This window comes from Oreochromis niloticus, linkage group LG11 (genome assembly GCF_001858045.2).
Source record: "Oreochromis niloticus isolate F11D_XX linkage group LG11, O_niloticus_UMD_NMBU, whole genome shotgun sequence".
NCBI classification, from domain to species: domain Eukaryota; kingdom Metazoa; phylum Chordata; class Actinopteri; order Cichliformes; family Cichlidae; genus Oreochromis; species Oreochromis niloticus.
This window is the reverse complement of record NC_031976.2, coordinates 21,567,697-21,588,284: the sequence shown is the minus strand read 5'-3', so window position 1 is coordinate 21,588,284 and position 20,588 is coordinate 21,567,697. Positions and strand designations below refer to the sequence as shown.

Below are 20,588 nucleotides of genomic sequence, written 5' to 3'. Positions count from 1 at the left end.
GACAAAACACTTGCATCCCATCACCTCTCACCTCCCTCTCCCCGTCCTTCTTTCTCCTTCTTTATCTCACTCAGTAGGAATCCGTGTGCTTAGTCAGAGTTGGGAGGAGAAACTTGGCGGGAGAGGAGGGGAGAAAGGGAGATGTTGGACAAATGAGAAGAAAAACAGAAGAGGGAAAGTGTTCGGTGCAAAGAATCAAAGCAGATTGGGTTCCAGTCATTCTCTGTTTCTATTGACTCTCACCACCCTCGAAGCTGCATGCAGATGTTGGCCTGCTCAAACGACAGAGAGCGGGGATTGTGGTGGGCTGGGCAAGCAGCGCAGGCCAGCCGGGACACACTCATACCAGAGAAATATTTAACTCACTCAAACACACATCCCCCCCCGCCTCCCCCATCATACCATTTAATTCCCCCAATAAGCCTATTATAACATTGAAGCACTGTGCAGATCACCCCTAAACTACCGTGTGTGTTAACTCAGTTCTCACCCTCAGTGAAAGGTTCCCAGTTGTACAGTCGACCCATGAACGGCTTGGTGTTAAAGGCAGCACAATGCTCCGCCCTGGAGTCCAGCGCAACTCCTCGGCACACCTGCAGGACAGAAACACCAAAGCAGACAGAGAGAGAGAGATGTCAAACAATTAATGCCACACACTGAACTGATGTGAAATACCCCAGATTACACAGAGGGCCGTTTCTCTCCTAGTCCCTGGGGGAAGTAAGGGTGGAGTGAGGAAAAGTGAGGACAAGCAGCTAATAAAGAAGGGAAGAATCAACTTGAGATCACAGAGGTAAGCACAAACACGCTATGCTGTTATGGAGAAAAACTCACACAAGCACTCCCCATGCTGCTTTGGCCAGTGTGCGAGAGCATAAGAACCATATGGAAATAATAGATTTTTTGGAAACGGCTGCTCACATAAATCCACCGTGGCTTTCGGTGCATGACCACAGAATGTGAGTGACTGTGTGAGCACGTGTATGAGTGTGCGTCTATGCGTGTGTGTGTGTAAGAACACATGTCCAGCTTGTGCTCGCTTAAGAAGGGTCCTTGTGGAGCCGTATAGTGGAAACAGTTTTTATCATACGTGCACTTAAACGACAGCTGAGACATCAGGCAGACACGACTCTGCTGGTTTACACTGCAGCGGCTATGACTCACTGAGGTTTGATGTAGTCCACACACAAGTGTTTTTAAGAAGAAAAACCATTAAATGCTGCGCTAAACAGGAAAAAATATTTAGAGTCAAAAAGCAAATTCAAATATTTGTATTAGACTGTAGTTTCTTCTTCACTGTACCGCATTAATCATCTTTACTGCCTTACGAAAAGGCCCTCAGTCCATGGCTCACATTAGAAACCTGCCTGGTTATAAATGGTTATGCAGTAAATGCTCAACCTTAACTTGTCATAACATTAAAATGCCCCTTACTCATTGATTCAAGTTAATTAATAAGAAGTCAGTTAGCCTAACTTAGAATTAAGACTGTAAATAGGAGGAAGTAGCCACAATAAGTGCAATTACTGCTGCAGGCTTTCTAAAGACCAGCAGGGGGCGACTCCATTGGCTGCAAAAAGATTTCCAGTTGTATGGAAGTCTAAGGGATAACATAACTCTTCATCTCACTTGCTCTATGGCTTTAATAAATAGTTTCCTGATGATTTTAGGAATTAATCCACTGGTTTAAAGTTGTGCTGGATATGACAAAACGCTCGTTTTTTAAAATTATGATTCTCACTGGAGCAAAAAGGAAGAGAGTATGCTTTAGTATCAATCCATCCGTTTTCTGCTGCTTATCCGGGTCTGGCTCTTGGAGGGAGCAACCTAAGCAGAGGTGCCCAGACCTCCCTCTTGCTGCCAGCTCCTCCAGCTCATCCTGTGGGGGGAGCCAAAGGCATTCCCGAGCAGGCTGAGATAATCTCTCCAGTGTGCCCTGGATCTACAATGGGGTCGCTTCCTGGTAGGACATACCTGAAACACCTCAATTAGGAAGTGTCCAGGAGGTATCCTAGTCAGATGACCAAACCACCTCAACTGGCTCCTTCAAATGGAGGAGTAGCGGCTCTTCTCTGAGCCTCTCCCCGAGCTCCTTACCTTATCTCTACAGGAGAGCCCACACAGCCTTCGGAGGAAGCTCATTTCCACCATTTGTATCCACAATCTCATTCTGTAGGTCACTACTAACGTCTTGTGGCCATAGGTGAGGGTTGGAATGTAGATACTTAGACCCCTGCACTTGGGGCAACTCCCGGAGTTGCAACGGAAACCTTTTCCAGCTGAGAACCAGACTTGGAGGTGCTGGTTCTCATGCTGCTTTACACTTGGCTGGGAACTGAGAGCGAAGGCTCGCCACGTAATCCAGCCAAAAGAACCACATCATCCTCCAAAAGAGAGGTGATCCTGAGGCCACCAAACCAAAAAGCCCGTGCCACTTGGCTGTGCCTTGAATCTCTGTCCATAAATTTTATGAACAGAATCAGCCTTTAAGGTGTGTTTGATAAGTCACTTGCCAGCAGGATCCATAATTTTAAGACACCATGTAACTCATGATTTCCTTTGAACACAGTCCTGTGATACTTTGTTTTTAAAAAATAATCTTTATCACTCTGCATTTATCAATAGTCCTTCGGAAAAGTGCTGTAAAAAGGAAAAAACGACACCCTTTGCCTTTAAACGAGTGCCACTTGTCTTTGGTACAATTGCACAGCTTTTGAAGGTATTTGGTGAGTGTGTTAGAGTTGGAGAGCTCACAATCCCAGACTGAACGCATCGCGCTGAGACCAGGGCTCAGTGAGGGCCAGACCATCTGCTACAGAACTAATTTTTCTTGTTTTTGCTGAAGATAGCTCTGTGTTTGGCATCACTGTCCTGCTGGAGAATAAATCAATGACCACAGATACCATCAACATCTAAAAGACGTGCAGGGCAGTGAGTTTAGTCAGTAATATCTCTCTGCTTGTACTCTTAGCAGAGCAGTCTTACACTGTTTTTATTTTTAGTTAAATAACAGGTTTTAAAACTCCCACCAGCGCATACACACTCAGCTTCATCAGGTGTCACTTCTGTGGTAAACCACAACCACCCTGCCCGAGGAGTTTGCACACACACACACACACACACACACACACACACACACACACACACACACACACAAAGACACTTTCTTGCATGCCGCACACGGAGCTCTCAGATTTCCTTGGAACTCTAATCTCTGTCAACTCTGCAATCTTCTTGTCTTTCATTTCTTACTTTCTTTGATTCGTTCCTCTTTTTCTTTCTTGTAATTTTTTTTCTGGACCTCTCGTCATGCACACAGCTGTCACAAACAGCTGGAAAGTTCCTAGCAGCTCGTCTGGGGAGAGCGAATACTAAGTTTCACACTCACACACAGAGCAACATTTCCCACGTGAACCATCCTCTGCGACAAAGTGTAAAAGATTCTCATGGATAAACCATCAAAGTGTGCACTCTGTGATGCTGAAAACCCCCTGCATTTTCATACTGGTGTGTGTGTGTTTGTGTGTGTGTGTGTCTGCTATGTCTCGTATTTCTCCTCTGTCAAAGTGTGAAACCAGCTCATGAAACTTTATGTGGTACGGCTCACCACATGTCCTCGCTGCTCAAAAAACAGACTTAACCTGGCATAATTTATGGGTGATATGATACACATTTGGTTAAGGCCACTTATAAGGGAATGTGTCGAGCCACATCCACTGAATATAGGACTGAATACGGGCTCCTTGAAGGTCAGCGCACGTATGCGACCTTATGTTTTCAGGGGACCGTGTAAATCTGCCCGGATTTGTGTGTGACACACGGTTGGTACTGGTTGTAAATATTTCTGCTGCGCATAAACATGCAGAGCCCTGTTTTAAACTGGATATGCGCCATGTCACAGGGCATGTGTGTTCGCCTGCAAACATTAAACGGATAATAACCCCATAAACAAACACACATGTGCAGACGTGGGATGCTACAGTACAAAAAAAAGGGGGAAAGGAATGTAAAAAGAAAGAATGTAAGACGGTAGGAGTGGATTCTGCTCTAAAAAAATGAAGTCTAGGGTGTGTAAGCACGTCAGGAAAGACAATGGACCGAACGGAGAGGGGAGGAAAGCGGAGACGGTTTGAAGGGAAAAGCAGAAGAGAGAACGCGGCGTGCTCTCTGGTGTTTCATGGTTCTGGAGGATAATTTGTGTGTAATTGTAAGGAGTGGTATACTGTGAGCACAGGGCGAGGGGCGAATCTCCTCATAAGGGATGGAGGGGGGAAAAGGAGGTTATTAAATGGGCCAACGAGGCAAAAACACTTTCAAGATAAGGAATGATAGATGGAGAGATTCACACACAGATTAGGTTAACTGGTGGGTTTGTGTAACACCTCGATTATCATCTGATTGCTTCTGTTTCTTTGCGTGTTTAATTTCCTTTGCAGATTACAGATCTCAGCAATTAACTTAAGAAATGCTGTGTTACAGAAATGAAGGCCAAAACCACTAATATGAGACTCAAATTCTACCAGAGTGGACTTTCCCACTCCCTCGCTGCCTAGTTTAATGAAATACTACCAAACATATCTGATAAAGTCAGAGCAGCTCAGAGATTGTTCTGTAAACACAAAAGAAATGAGGCAAAAGATTAAAAAAAATGTCTGCGACTGAGCGACAGACTAGCGTGTAGCAGCAGGTGAGAGTAAAGTGAATGCAGCTGGAGAAAGAGGGACAGTTAGTGTTTTTTGTACGGTAGCTGTGAAGGTTATAGATGTGTTTTGCTGCCCAGGCTCGGCGGGAGCAGATCTGTGCGCAGTACATATAAGAACATGTGGAGCAGACGGGGTGACGGCTTTGTTCTGCACACACCCACAAAAGTGCCACACAAGCCAAAGCCCCGATCACACATCGCACTCGAATGTGAAACAAACACCCAGACTACACTAATGAGTTCTGCAGAGTTCTTCCAAAATATGGAACCTTTTGCTTTAAGCCAGTTCGCGATATTTGGTAAAAGAAATGCGATTACCAAAACCACAATTCATTTAGTTTTGAAAGTTAAGATTACTTATACGCATTCTTAGGCCCCTTAAAGGAACGCAGCTTCAATTAACACGTCAACAACGAACCCGGAAGCTGAACACCGGCCAGAAGACATTAAATGCTGCAGGAGTCTTGGTCAATATTTTCTGAGCCACAGAAACACGTCACACATTCACAACAGCCGAAGCCTTAACACAACACAGCTGAAATACACACTTACCACGGCAACGTGACTTAATTAATGATTTCATCTCTGAATACTTTGCTGCCTGTAAATGGACTGAACGAGCTGCAAAAACAAACTCTGTAGCTACATTCTTGGATTTCACCGAAACATCTCAAAAGTTTATATTTATTTATCTGCAACTACCCTTACACGTGTTTTTCTTTATTTGTGATCATGTATAATGTGTCGTTTCATTGTGTGGCTGTCGGTCTCAGTTTGTGTGTGTGTTTTCTGTACACCCGTCTCGCTTGAAAAAGAGATCTCAGTCTGTTCAAATCAAGGATTTCAATGATAATAATAATAATAATAATAATGCTCATGATCATCATCATAATCATCATTAACAGTCCCCGGAGCATTTGTGCTCAACTTTCCATACTCAGCACGCATTTGTTAAAGGAAAGTAGCACAGAGGCAAAAAGTACAGAAAACTCTGTGTATCCAAGTTAAAATTAGAAGTTTTAGAAAAGTAAAACGATGTTTAATTTTAAGTGAGGATGTTGTTTAGAATTTAAGGTGTAGAGCCCAACCAATCATTCATGACTAGGTGGTGGTGGTGGTGGTTGGGGGTCGTGGGAAGATTGTCTGGCACCGTCCTGACCAACGCCGTTGGACTATAGTACTGTTAACCTTACACTGGGCAGTTCCATTGGATAAAAGCAGGGACAGGACCATTAGGAATGCCACTTAGTAGATTTTCTATTTAGTACAGGTTTGAAGAACTTTTCCTTTAACAGGGTAATCTTTCCTATGCTACTTTCTGCTTTTACTTCAAATTTTGTATTTTCTTCTCCACAGCATTTATTTTAAACCTTATTTATTTGTCTTCTGTTTATTACTTTGCTAATCCAAATAATCCAAATCCTGCATTATTTTAGATCAAGCTACCCAGAAACGTACTATATTATACTTATATACTTATATACTATATAAGCTGGAACATTTAAGTGATATACACATCAACGAATACACATAAATCAATAATTGTGATCTGATTATATACTGTATATGAATATGAAAAGTGTCATTCGGCATAAGTATGTTTACTTTAGTCACTTTAAATATATTTGAATTATACCACTTGTGCACTATAAAGCTACTTAAGTAGGGTTACACGCCTGCGTGTGAGACAGAAAATTGTGGCCATCAAGTTTTGGACCAATCTTTCACATTGATTGAATTTCTTAAATATTCTGGTCCCCGACATGTCACCCCAGTTAAAATAAATCCCAGAAACAGCCCTGTGACTACTGCTGGATCCAGATGCAGGTTTTTGGTGTATCAATATGAATGTTCAAACTTTATGAAGTTGAAAAGTGTGTATATTAACTTTCCAATGTCTCTTTGTATCTGTTGTTGTCTTTTAGTTGCTTTCAGTTTCACTTTAAATGTTAATTTTCTCACGTATCTTGATTTGGTTTTACTTTCTGTTTTTGTTCTTTTCCCTCTTTTGTGACTGTCTGATCCACTTTAATTACTGCCTGTGCCTGTGTCTCATCACCAAACACCTCTGTCTGTATATATTTAATATATATAATCCTTTGTCACACTGTCTGTTCTCTGTGCCTTCTTCTTGCCCAGACAATTAGATGAAGTTGAAGGCTGGATAAATACCTCTAACACCTTTTACAGTTTTGTTATGTTTAAAGAAATTTTATACTGCTGCATAATGGACACGATATACTCCGACACTGACAAGTGACAGCTCAAAATCCACCAATAACACGAGCCAAACCGCAGCTTGGTGGGGATCAACCTTTAGTGCCGTGCGTGTCTCAGCAGAGAAACCTCTGAAGACATACTCCTATCATCTTGCTCATTGCTCATTTATTTACCACTGAAGCCCACGCCTGCACAGCTGGCAAAATCGCCTCAACACAGGTTAAGGCTGGCCGGTCATTCCTCAAGCATGACTGCAGCACAATGCAGACAAAACAACTGACGGCCGGCCCCTGCAGCCATGAATCACCTCGCAGCGCGACTAATCAGTCTCTGCGTGCATGCAAATCCGTGACATACGCTGACATATGTGTGCGTGTATAGGTTTGTCCTGAGTGATTAACATTCTGTGCCTAATCTTGTGACTGAGGCCGTGTGCCGCCTCTTCATAGGGCGCCACCCAGCTTTCAGCTATGACTTGGCGGGGGGTGGGGGGTCATGAGTCCCCTAAAGGAAATACTTCTCACTAATCAAAAAACAGGCAACGAGTGAAGGCGGGAGAATGGCGAGAAACATTGATGCTGTCCTCGGGAGAAATGTGGGTTTGAGCAAAGAAAAGAAAAGAACACTGTGACCACAAGATCAATAAACAAGTCCAAAGCTGTGCTCAAAGCACTGAAATGCCAATTTCCATGCTTCACTTTCCATGTAGCAGCTCTACAAATCCACAACATATTTTTTAAACCAGAATGTTTTTAATACACAGAAATCACCCTCACTTTCTTAATAACACCTGGACCTCAGAAAGAGAGCTCGGTGGGAATTCACCTCCGAGCTGCTGATGTCTTGGAGTTTAATCTCATTAATCTTTAAGAGCTGAGATGTCCCTGAGGGTGATGTCATTCGGCATTAAGGTTATTTCTACTGGAACATCTTCTATATGACATTGTAATATATATTTATGTCCTCATTTTTATCCAATGAGCCTTTCGGCTTGAATTCCTTCAACATTTACTTGATTATCTTAACAAAAACGTAGATGGTGAGATTATTACAACTCTCACAGCTTGAGCTTTAAGTTTAGTTCTAGTTCTATAATAACCTTGGTCTGAGCACTGATGCTAAAAGTCATCTTGAGCATGCTGGGAGATGGAGGAGGCATCAGACAAAACTGCATTTCATTGGATGACTGTGCAAATAAGTGCGCAACCCAACAAAAACCAACCTACATCCTTAATTAATGTTGAAATTCTTGAAAGGATGCAGGCTTTTAGGAGGTGCTTTCACCACTAGGCAGCCGTCTTGGTAACGTCTCAGAGCACATTACTAAATTAAATTAATCTAAGCTTTCTCTAATTTCAGTGCTCACTGGGGCATAAACACCGCACATATGCAGCCATCAGCCAAATTTGATCAAAAAAGGCTTAAAAAGTTTATTGATTTGCCCCCAAATAAAAGTTTTCTAAAGTTATATTTTTTTCTTTGGCAGTTGTACTTCTGTGGTTTTAATTCACGATTCTTCGAGTGCTACGTCTCTCGAGTGGGAGCTAATTAAACACAGACCGAAAGAGATCAAAGGGACATGAAAGTAATCAGGACGCAGTCGCTGTTAAAAGCAGGCGAAGCAGGCAGCACCTGCTTTTTTGTTTTTTTCTAGAAAAGCAGGTAGCTCTGCTTGTTAATGCACTAAAGCAAATACAGCTCAGATCCCTGTGAATGAGTCTGTGTGGTTTCATGCCACAACCCAGCACATCTGGGCCTGTTTGTCACTTCCTGGGAACCACAGTGAGCGTGGCAGGGCCAGCACACACTCATTAGAGCTGAGGAGTGTGGCTCCTTAGCTCTGTTAGTCATAATATATTTTCTGTTTAATACCACTTCTGTAATGACAGAGTGTGATTAGATCATCTGACTCGCTGCAGCAGCCTGAAAACAGGAGTGTGCTTGTCTTGATGGCCAGAGCGTACAGTGCTGTGTCTGAGTCGAGTCTCGAAACACCCCTCATTTCTCTATATTTTGCTTCCAACGAACCAGACTTCTACATTTTTTTGGTAGTTTTGAGCGATAGTTTAGAAGGTCTTTCAAAGTTCCCCATTTTCAGTCCACTCCCTGTACCAGATCAGTTTCAGAGGAATCTTTTTTGTTTGTTAAGACACTTAAAACTGACCTATGAATCATTCAACCATGAAAAAAAGCCCCTAACTTAGGATGAACCAGTTTTGTGTTTACACATAACAAACAAAATGGGAAAGAACCATATTAAATGATATGTTTAGGCACTTTGTTTCTAGCAGCCTGTTAGAAACAAATAAGATGTTTTTCTATTTCTTTAATTGACAATACAAAAAAAATGCAGTTTGACCAGAATAAATCCGTACGTATTTGTACACCAAACAGAAGAACATAGCTGAAAATTACTGGAAACTTATGGAGTGATTAATCTAAATTTGAAAAATCTGTGTTTCTAATCATCATAATATTTACAGAGGTGGTCAGGAGAGCGGGACAACAGCCATCTATAAAAGGGCAGCATTTCCGCCAGTGCTGTTGGGGATCAGTACCAAAAGTATTCCAGGTATGTTTGTATATGTTGCAATAAATCAATACTATTTTGCATTTTCCTAGCAAAATGTAAAGAAATGAGGGGTGGTGCAAGACTTTTGCACAGCGCTGTGGAAGTGGGTCAGATATAGGAGTGAAATCAGTGAAATTTTAACACATAAAAGCATTATATGCATTATCTTTTGTGTTATTGTCTAATCAAGGTGAAGGGTTTGGTTTGAGGAGGGTCATAAATAATGTTGCTTTAAGCCTGTGGTTCTCAAACTGTGGCTCTGTAACCGACGGGTGGGCACAGAACCACTGCAGGAGTTTTCTGATTTCATCTTTCTAACCTTTACCTTAAATCTCACCTCAGAGCCTTTTCTTGGTGGGGACTGAAGTTTATCTTGGCTTCCAAATTGAGGAATACAGTAAAGGAAGAAACACTGGTTTAGGTCAATGACAAGAACAATAAATTAAGAGGAAACTGGATATAGCGAGAGGACACTAAGCTAAGACTAATAAAACTGTGTTTTTTGAAAAGTGCGAGGTGGATGTCCTGCTGGTCGTGACTATAAATTACATCATTGGGTCTGAGGATCGCTTCCTTGACTTGCTGATGTAGAAGTATTCACTGTTAGTGATTCTACGTAAATATTTACACTCATGTAAAGCACAGAAAGAGGAACTGAGACAAGATGGAGCACTTAGACGATCGCAGAAATTTATTAGAAAGACCTCGGACAGGAAGGGACAGGAGGTGTCTTTGTGAAACGTCTGCTTCTAACTCTTCTTTCCCCTCTTCTTCTCAAATTTCACCTTTTCCTCCACTCTTCCTCACAGAATAACTTCTTCTCCTGTTACACACACACATGAACCCAAACTCTTTCTCTTGCTCTCTCTCTCTCTCACACACACACACACACACACACACACACACACACACACACACACACACACACACACAGTTTTCCATGAATCTGTTTCTTCCTTTGACACAAACTTCGTCTTCCAGCAGAATCTTTTTCTTCTTCCTCTCCATCCAAGTCAATTGTTTTGCTTCTGTGAACCACGCCTCCTTCTACACCTTCTACACCTCTGTCCCCATCCTTCCACACCGAAACACTCATTCATTTTCCAGCTCTCTTTCTTCACCGCCTTGCTCCCTCCCCACCTTTTTTCTTCCCTTGCCCTTTGGCTCGCCCTCCCACTACTATGGGCACATTTTCTAAAAACAGTACTCCCTTTCACTACTACTTAACTGCGTCACTTCCTATACCACCCTCCCCTTATACCCTCGCTCTGACACTTACGCACACATCTTGCACATTTGACCTTTGGCCCTTCTCGCTTCCTCTGTCCTTCTCTTGCTTCCCCATTTGCTTCACTGCAACAGCCAATCACACTTGCAATGTGCCTCAGGCACACCGTGTTTTGACAAACACACCTAATAGATAATAGGATGTGTCATTCTCCAGATCTGGCTCACTCCCTAAATTACAAACACACACACACACACACACATTATATATACAGTTCATACAAGCCTGGGCAAAGTCTTGCATTCAGCAGGAGTTGAACCTATTTTTAAGACACATAAAACCAACAATCTACTGGAGCAGCAAGAGAGGCTGAAACAGAGGCTAATGTTGGGTAAATATGTAACCCAATGAGTCAGGCTCAGCCATCACAGGACTGCTATTAGCACTCTTGGCACACACAGGTCATGTATTCTGCCAGCTACTAAATCTGTTTTAACATGGGGACTACCGAGCACAGAACAGGACACAGACAGAAAGAAGGAAAGAAAGATAGGGGGATAAAAGACAAGTGCAGAGAGGCTGCCAAAGGGAAAAGTCAAGGGATTGTGAGTGCCAACGTGAGTGCCCCGTTCGAGTGTCTACTTCCACTCTGATGAGAGCAAGCTGTAGATGTGGACTGTGGGGGCAGGAGGGTGTAGGTGTGCATGTGAGTGTGGCGTTCATCGAGCCCAGTCTTATCACGTCTTCCTGCGCGCCCACTTAAGATAGACCTGCTGGAATGAATAACCCAATCACATGTCACCCTGGGTATTTTTGCCGTGATTCGAGTGCCATGTTTCGTTCTGTTTTGTTTACTCGTCTCTCCATCTGCAGAGGGAGAGGTTCGCTTTTACGCATGTATCTAAGGTTTAGTCCTAATATAATTCCAATCATTTTTTAATGCAGCTGAAAAGCTAAGAAAACTGAAAAATAGCTTTGGATTCTTGTTGCCGTGTGCATGAAAGCATTTTAATTTGATCCTCAGGTATCACACAGTGTCTGTAAATCAGGTATTTTTATAAATGCCTGACTACAGTTAACGCTTATTGGCTACCGGAGCTGAAATATGTAAATTTCCATGTGCTGTCGCCCTCTCCAGAGACCAGATTTGACTGATTGATAGTTGAGAAATGGCAGCGATGGCTGAAGGTTGTGTGGAAGTCTGCTGTTAATTTACAGCAGCCATAGCAAGAGGTGGAAAACGTCTAAGCTTGCCAATTGTAATCCTACCAGGCTGAATGCAGCTGATGGCTGAAAATACTATCATATGTGCAGAGCCTTTGTGCTTTGAGTTATTTTCCCTTTTTAAACAAGTAAGGTCAGCTTGAAATGGCACCATAGATACACCTAATACCTGCTGTACTGCTCGGAAACATTATCCGCAATATTCACTCTAAATCTCACAATTAATTGAGTGAAATCAAGTGCGGCATTCCCGCCTGAGTGAAGCCTGATTTGCTGCGAGGTCGACCCCAGATTGTCACCTGTGCGTTGACAGTGAGTTGGCCCATCTGGCACGAGCAGCCCGTCGGTGTCTCTGGCTCCTCTTCTTGGCAGCTCTCTGCTCAGATAAAGCTCTCACTGTGCTGCACTGATAGGTATGGGACAGGTCGCAACCCCAATCATAAGACGGCAATCAATGCAGGGCCCGAGCCAGATGTGCTAGGCGCACGCATTTGCACAGAGTAACACCCACAGTGTTTATACTCACATGTATGTGCAGTGTAAAGACATGCACATGTGCTTAATTATTTGTGTAGTTTCACTGGAGTAAATGTGTGTTCTGGTTGTGTCCCAGAATACACAAATAGCATGGCGTAGCGGAGGCAGTAGCAGGCATTTTCCGTCCCAGTGCTCAGAGACAACCAGCTAGTGTTGGAACTGGAGAATGGTCTACCTATCAAATATTCACTGCGTGGTGGCCTGACTGCTCCCTAAAACACACGGCACGCATACGAAGCGAGCGCGACTGCAGACTGAATGATTGGGTGTGAAACCGGTAAATTAAGTGGAAAATTAATTGTGTGTTGATGACTCACAGGTGAAGACTTGGACACAATCTTTAGGTCTTACCTGCGAGAAACACCTGCGGTACTCCTTCTCCGGCCCTGCGCATGTGTACGTGCGAGGAGCCCCACCTTCTCTGCCTGACTCCATCCCCAGGTGTGAGACGTACGGGTGCTGTAAGGGGTAGATGCTTCCGGCAGGTGGAGCTTGGGGACTGAAGGCCGGGTGGAGCTCCCTGTCTCTGTGCACAGGGCTGCTGCGGTGGAGAGGTGGGGAAAAAGGTGAAGCGGCTGCAGGGGAGTAGGGCCGCGACAGAGGAGGGACGGGTGGAGGTGGGCAGTGACGGAGCCCCAGTCAAACCGTTGGCGGTTACTGAAGACAGATGGTAGCGAGGAACGTGATAAGGGACGAGAGGGTGGGACTTGCCCTCTGGCCCTCCCGTGCTGTGTATGGGTGTGAGAGGGTCGCAGCAGAGGGCGGATGGTGGGCACTGTGGGCGCCTTCTCTGCGGCGGGTGTCTCAAAAATCTCCCCCTCTGCATTCTCCTCCTCCTCCCTGTCCCTTTCATCCCTCCCAGCCTCCTCTTCCTGTCCCCTGTTACTCTCTGTGATGTCCTCAGGAGCAGCCTGTTCGGGCGCTACTGTGGCATCTTCAGTGCCGTTCACAGTGTGGCGAGCTTGGCGGTTTTGACGATGCAAAGGCAGAGAGAAGGGAACTCTGCCGTATCCAAACTGACCTGGACGGATGCTGGAAGACCTGAGGGTTAAAAAGAAAAGGCAGATGAAGAAGAGGAAGGAGAATAGACAGAGAGGCAGAGGCAGTCACACAGACAGAGAGGCAGAGTAAATTTATTATAAACGACACACAGCCAGCAGACTGTGGTGAGCGGGGAGGGTAATGCCTTGCCTGTCTGGATGACAAAAACCAGACGTAATGATGTAATAATACAGTAGATACCAGAAACAGAGATGGGCAAAACGCCAGTTCCCAATGCTTGAAACATAATAACAAACCCTGTAACGCTTAAACAATGTCAGCGGTTTAACTAATGGCACCTGAATGAAACCTCAACATGTCAGTCGAACGTTACTCTGAAAACAAACCGGCAGTTTCTGTCATTTTTGTCACATCACACCTTCCCTCACGCCCGGTGATCAATCTTTTCTTGTGTTTTTGTCCACGGCGACTGCCGTTGTTCCCCATTCAAACAATTGAGTCCGTCTATTTATCCTAAACAAACCGCCGTTGCTACTGCCATCGATGCAAAACTCACTTCCTTTGACATTTTCCTGGAAAAAGCGAACTCAAGAGTGCTGAGTAAGGCAGAATGTAAATGTTCTTCTTTATTTTTTTGTTTTGGTTTTTTTTTTGATACGTGCTGTAACTGCGATGGAAAGAAGCTTACGTAGATTAGCATCCTCAAATTTGGATCTTGTTTTTCTCGACTTGTGGTGGTTTATAGGTCATCATCCTTAAGGTGTTTTGTTACGATGTTACGTCACAATTGGGTGGGTTACAAGTGTGAAAGTGCACCCAAACTGTTGCTCTTTAAGTAAATATAGCTGTTTTTTGTTTTTGTTTTTTAAATCACTAACCTTCTTGTAGGTAAACCCTCCCGACTGGTGGAGACCGACCTTCTGCTCCCCCCTCCTCCTGGTCTCAGTGCTCCAGGATTGGTTGGTCTCCTGATGACCCGTGCTGGCTGGCTGTAGCCGTGTGCTGGCGCACGGTAGGGAGATCTGAAAACAGGAGGTACGGGGTCTTGATTGTTTGAGGAGAATTCTGGCTGGTACAAAGGAGGTGATCGATTGGTTTGTGCTGGTACGGGAGGCCCTCCTCCTCCTTCAGCGGGTGTGTCCCGATAAAGAGGCAATCCTGGGTTTTGATTGGTGGAGACTGACGTAGAGCGATAAGGCAGGTGGTGCTGCCCAGGGTAAAGGGGAGGATAATAGGGACGCACAGGTGAGACGGCAGGATCTCTGACGCCCCCGGGCAGATAACCTGCCCAGTTAGGTGGAGAGTGGGATAGTGGAGGGGCCTGTGGAGGAGGTGGAGGTAAACACTTCCTGCTCCTCTGTGAGATGCCCACGCCACAGGTTTGAGAGCATTCTGACCACTCCCCCCATGTTGACCACACGCCCGCTGCAGGCTCAAACACCTGTCTGGACCTTCGACCTGCCACCTGAGACACAAACACACACAAGCTGTCAAGAAAAAGCGGCGCCAAGATCAGACAGACATGGCGACATCCTAAAATCTCATTCAACGGAAGAAAATTCAAACAGGAGTATCAAAGATAAACGATGATGATAATACTAATACTACTACTAATAATAATATTAATAATAATTGCATTTTATCAAAGAGGGCAAGTGTGACATATATGAAGCAACAATTTATGATTTAAACAAACACAATAAAACTGTTTCTGATGAAGTGATCACCTTTACTGACATATTCAAGCTACTCTTCCAAAGAGCAAAACCTTGTTGTAAAATTTTAAAGATGTCTTGAACAATAGTTCTCCGGGCTTTCTGAAAGTCTTTCAAAGTTCTTCTTTGAACATTCGTGTTAAATCTTAATAGAATTATGAATGCAAAAAAGTACCATCAAATTTTAATCCACCATGCAATACCATCAGGAAAGGATCTGATTGGCAGCAGCTTCATTTGTCAGCATCACAACGATCCCACACTGCAAATACACTAAATGCCCTCCCCACAACCCGGACCTCCACTTTACTAAAAAGTGTTGGATCATCTTGACAGAGAACAGAACAAAAGGCAGCCAACATCCAAAGAAGAGCTCTTCAAGAGTCCTTGAAGAAGTCTGGAGAACTATTCCTGAAGACTACTTACAGACACTGTGAGAAAGATGCCTCAGAGAGTTCATGCTGTGTTGAAGAATAAAGGTACCAAATCTTGACTTACAAGCTCATGAGAATTGCATAAACTCTAATATACTGTATTTCTATCTTCTATGTTTCAATAAACTGCTGCAGCTATTTAGTTTTTTAAAGATTTGAAGGTCAAAAAAGTCTATAAAGGTAAAAGAAAATTTGCTAAGTATGTTAAAGTGCTCCAACAAACCACTGCAGCAGCTGCAACTCTGACTCAAAGGGTGAAACTTGCAAACCCTGACAATAATTTAAAGAAGTTCTTAACTCAGTAAAAACTGCCATTGCAAAATCCAAACTCTCTTGAATTCCTTTTTCTTCACTGAAACAGAGTTCACCGATGAGCTATAGTCTCATGAATTTCCTTCCTCTGGGGCCAAAATATAAATCCTACACATACTATCCTTCGCTGAGGCTTAGGAGAGACTCGGGCACCTGCCAGCAGCCTGTGAGCAGGAGGAGCCGGCGTCGTATGGACGCACTGCAGAAATGACAAAAATCGGGGCTGATTGCTCTGTGCAGTCTTGTTTGTACATATGAATGTGTGTGAATGCATGTATGTCGGTGCCAGTTCAGGCTTTGCTCTCTTCCTCTGTGGTCATAAAGAAATGTTTCTCCTCTCGTTTCATAACTGAAGCGCTGGCCTGGTTGGCAGACCTGCAAACATGCGAGCTGAACAAAAGTTTCCATTGAGAACGAATCAAAACGTGAATCTGTGCTCCGCTTCTCTCCTCTCTCTTTCCAAGTGTGTAAATGCATGTCTAAATTGGCAGAAATGTGCAAGTAAACATCTTGTACAAACTGTGGACGGAGGAGAGAGGGGACAAATGTAAGCCTGAGTGCATGTGCGGGCATGCTCTGATCCTCCAGTTCGCCACCAGACTATAAAAAAAAGAAAGCTCCTGTCTTGGTCTGGGGTAACATGGCAGGAGGGTGGGAGAAAAAGAAAGAGAAAGAAGTGAGGAGGATGAGGAGGGGGTCGAGGCGCGCATGTGTGTGTGTGTGTGGAAGTGGGGAGGCGTGCTCTGTCGTAATGAGTGACATCAAACACAGCTGCCACATAACTGGGACCATTAACGAGCTCCGTGCAGTGACCCCCACAGCAGCCACCACCGACCTCTGGAGCTACTGGTTAAACTCCAGCGACACTGCTCCTCTACCAGGCCTGGACCAGTCAGGGGTGCAGATATGTCTTCCCTCCGCGCAGTCATTTTTCAAGATCACACTGGTGGGACTTTGCCCTTTAAAGCCGTTTTTTAAAACAATATTCACACGGCCAGATTACAGTGAAAGAGTGGCTTTAATCATTAGTGGCATTGTGGGTTTCCAGTGGAAGAGAACTTTTTCCTCCTTCTTTCATCTTACACTTTCATCTTATTGCCAGAGAGACACATTTTGGCTTGTGGCCTTCAAGATAAAAATGCAGCTCTTTACAAAGAACATTCACGTGAATAAAGTGATAAAAATGATGATAAAAAAGGAGAAAGAACTGTGCACATGTACAATACAGTACAAATGGGAGGAGTCTGACACAAAGGCACACAAACGACGCGACACAGAAATTGGCTGACTGATTGAATATAACACTGAGCATTATAAGTCAGTAAGCTTTGGTCCTTATGGTTGTTGTATGTTTCAAGAGACGCTTTTCCAAAGATGTGCTGCTTTATAGGTAGAGAAGTGTCTTTGTCCTCCTGTGTGGTGAAACACAGGTGTGACGTTCACCTGAAAGAAGCTAATACCACAGAGAACTCATCCAAAAAACTAAAGCTGAACCTGGCTCTACTTTTGCAGCAATGCAACAGGTCCATCATCATCATGCTTGGCATTAAAAGCAGTTTTATTAATGATGTGGGATTTTTTTTTTAAAACTATGTAGTAGCAAGAAAGGAGTAATGATCAACTAGTTTCCAATGTGGTGCTCTGTGTTGCTGAATCTGTTTACTATGTAATGAACGTTTGGGCCAAGCAGCACACGTCCGCTTTGGTCTTAGCCAGATCATCTGTTAAATTCATCTTCAAAGTGCTAAAAATAGGGTCGCTGTTCTTGTTTAATTAAAAGATGCTGAGATCTGTTGTGAACTGCAAACTTCAGGCTCCAGCATTCTTCCATTGACTGCCTTTTCTCGCCTAGTTGCAGTATGAAGATGCTAAAGTAGAATAGAATAGAATAGAATTCAACTTTATTGTCATTGCACATGTCACAGGTACAGGGCAACGAAATGCAGTTTGCATCCATCCAGAAGTGCTTTAGCCGCGATATAGATATATTACAATATATATTAGCAATAATATAGATGTGTAAGTATATTACAGAAATGGGTCTATTATGGTATGTTATAATGTACACGGTGTGAAGTATGTTATGAATATTCTATAACTATAAGTATGTACTCACTATAACTATGTATGTACTCACTACAGTATGTACAGGCTGTAGTGAGTACAAGCTATGTACAGGCTATGAACAGGATATAAATATGAAATAAAAACTATACAGAAATCTGAGATATACAGTTATACAGAAATGTGAACTATGCAAGTTATAAACAGTTGTAGGATAAATCATAGTAAATCATAGTAAATCATAAGTAAATCATAGAGGGAATGTTAATCCCCCCCAAAACACTTAATTTCTTCAGTTTTGACTGGTAAAGTCTCACAATAGCTGCATAAAGCATGATAAATACATATTTTGTTATCTGTGTCTTTCACTGGACGTCCTCACGGGCAGTAAGGACAGGATGGACACCTTCATGTCCTGTAACTCTTTCAGTGTACATGAGTATGTGAGTGACATTTAAGAGAAGGTGAACCTGTCCTTTCAACTGCTGTCACCTTTCACCCCTCTGTAGCGACACTGTTGTGTGTTGAGCTAACTTAACGATCTAATGGCTCAGGGCTCACCTTCCTCTTGGCAGTCCTGGTCACGGAGGTCGTGACCACCACAAAGCTCCACAGCACATAGAGCCTGGAGGGAGAAAGAACAGAGGGTAAAAAAGTGGCAGATATACAGGAATTAAAATATCAGCAGGTTGAATAAGGTCTTTTGTAAAGCACGCAGTTAATCCATGACCTAAATCAGAAATTGCTGCTATATAATGCTCAGACTTAAAGACTTTCATTAGTCCCTGTTGAGGGATTGTCAGCTTTCTTAAACTTTTCCTTCACTGTACATTTATTTTAAAAGGTGTTACAAGTGTTACCCGAACACCTTATTAAATGTTCCAGTGACCTACAGTGGCTTGCAAAAGTATTCGGCCCCCTTGAACTTTTCCACATTTTGTCACATTACAGCCACAAACATGAATCAATTTTATTGAAATTCCACATGAAAGACCAATACAAAGTGGTGTACACGTGAGAAGTGGAACGAAAATCATACATGATTCCAAACATTTTTTACAAATAAATAACTGAAAAGTGGGGTGTGCGTCATTATTCAGCCCCCTGAGTCAATACTTTGTAGAACCACCTTTTGCTGCAATTACAGCTGCCAGTCTTTTAGGGTATGTCTCTACCAGCTTTGCACATCTACAGACTGAAATCCTTGCCCATTCTTCTTTGCAAAACAGCTCCAGCTCAGTCAGATTAGATGGACAGCGTTTGTGAACAGCAGTTTTCAGATCTTGCCACAGATTCTCGATTGGATTTAGACACCAGACAGGTCAGGGATAGAGTTACTGAGAAATTTAAAGCAGGCTTAGGCTACAAAAAGATTTCCCAAGCCTTGAACATCCCACGGAGCACTGTTCAAGCAATCATTCAGAAATGGAAGGAGTATGGCACAACTGTGAACCTACCAAGACAAGGCTGTCCACCTAAACTCACAGGCTGAACAAGGAGAGCGCTGATCAGAAATGCAGCCAAGAGGCCCATGGTGACTCTGGACGAGCTGCAGAGATCTACAGCTCAGGTGGGGGAATCTGTCCATAGGACAACTATTAGTCGTGCACTGCACGAAGTTGGCCTTTATGGAAGAGTGGCAAGAAGAAAGCCATTGTTAACAGAAAACCATAAGAAGTCCCAAAGGAGTTTGCAAAGAAAAGCGTCTGGACTTCTTTAAGTTGCTTGAAGACGTTTCACCTCTCATCCGAGAAGCTTCTTCAGTTCTAAGGTCAAATGGCTTCTTTAAGTTGCTCTTCAAGCAACTTAAAGAAGTCCAGACGCTTTTCTTTGCAAACTCCTTTGACTACGATGACCTGGATGACTGAGAACCTTCACAGACATAAGAAGTCCCGTTTGCAGTTTGCCACAAGCCATGTGGGGGACACAGCAAACATGTGGAAGAAGGTGCTCTGGTCAGATGAGACCAAAATGGAACTTTTTGGCCAAAATGCAAAACGCTATGTGTGGCGGAAAACTAACACTGCACATCACTCTGAACACACCATCCCCACTGTCAAATATGGTGGTGGCAGCATCATGCTCTGGGGGTGCTTCTCTTCAGCAGGGACAGGGAAGCTGGTCAGAGTTGATGGGAGGATGGATGGAGCCAAATAAATACAGGGCAATCTTGGAAGAAAACCTCTTGGAGTCTGCAAAAGACTTGAGACCGGGGCGGAGGTTCACCTTCCAGCAGGACAACGACCCTAAACACAAAGCCAGGGCAACAATGGAATGGTTTAAAACAAAACATATCCATGTGTTAGAATGGCCCAGTCAAAGTCCAGATCTAAATCCAATCGAGAATCTGTGGCAAGATCTGAAAACTGCTGTTCACAAACGCTGTCCATCTAATCTGACTGAGCTGGAGCTGTTTTGCAAAGAAGAATGGGCAAGGATTTCAGTCTGTAGATGTGCAAAGCTGGTAGAGACATACCCTAAAAGACTGGCAGCTGTAATTGCAGCAAAAGGTGGTTCTACAAAGTATTGACTCAGGGGGCTGAATAATGACGCACACCCCACTTTTCAGTTATTTATT

At 43.5% G+C, this 20,588-nt stretch overlaps 1 protein-coding gene across 1 annotated transcript in view; it reads right to left on the bottom strand.

Annotated features, from left to right (window-relative positions):
* The window catches only part of adamtsl4 (ADAMTS-like 4), a 28,677-nt gene extending 15,620 nt beyond the window's left edge, over positions 1-13,057 (bottom strand). The window contains exons 1-2 of the mRNA XM_019364912.2: positions 12,835-13,057; positions 491-593 (exon numbers count right to left, since the gene is read on the bottom strand). Coding sequence (XP_019220457.1) covers positions 491-593; positions 12,835-12,918 — 187 coding nt within the window. The 5' untranslated portion in view covers positions 12,919-13,057. The remainder of the gene's footprint in view (positions 1-490; positions 594-12,834) is intronic.
* Between the last annotated feature and the right edge of the window lie 7,531 nt (positions 13,058-20,588).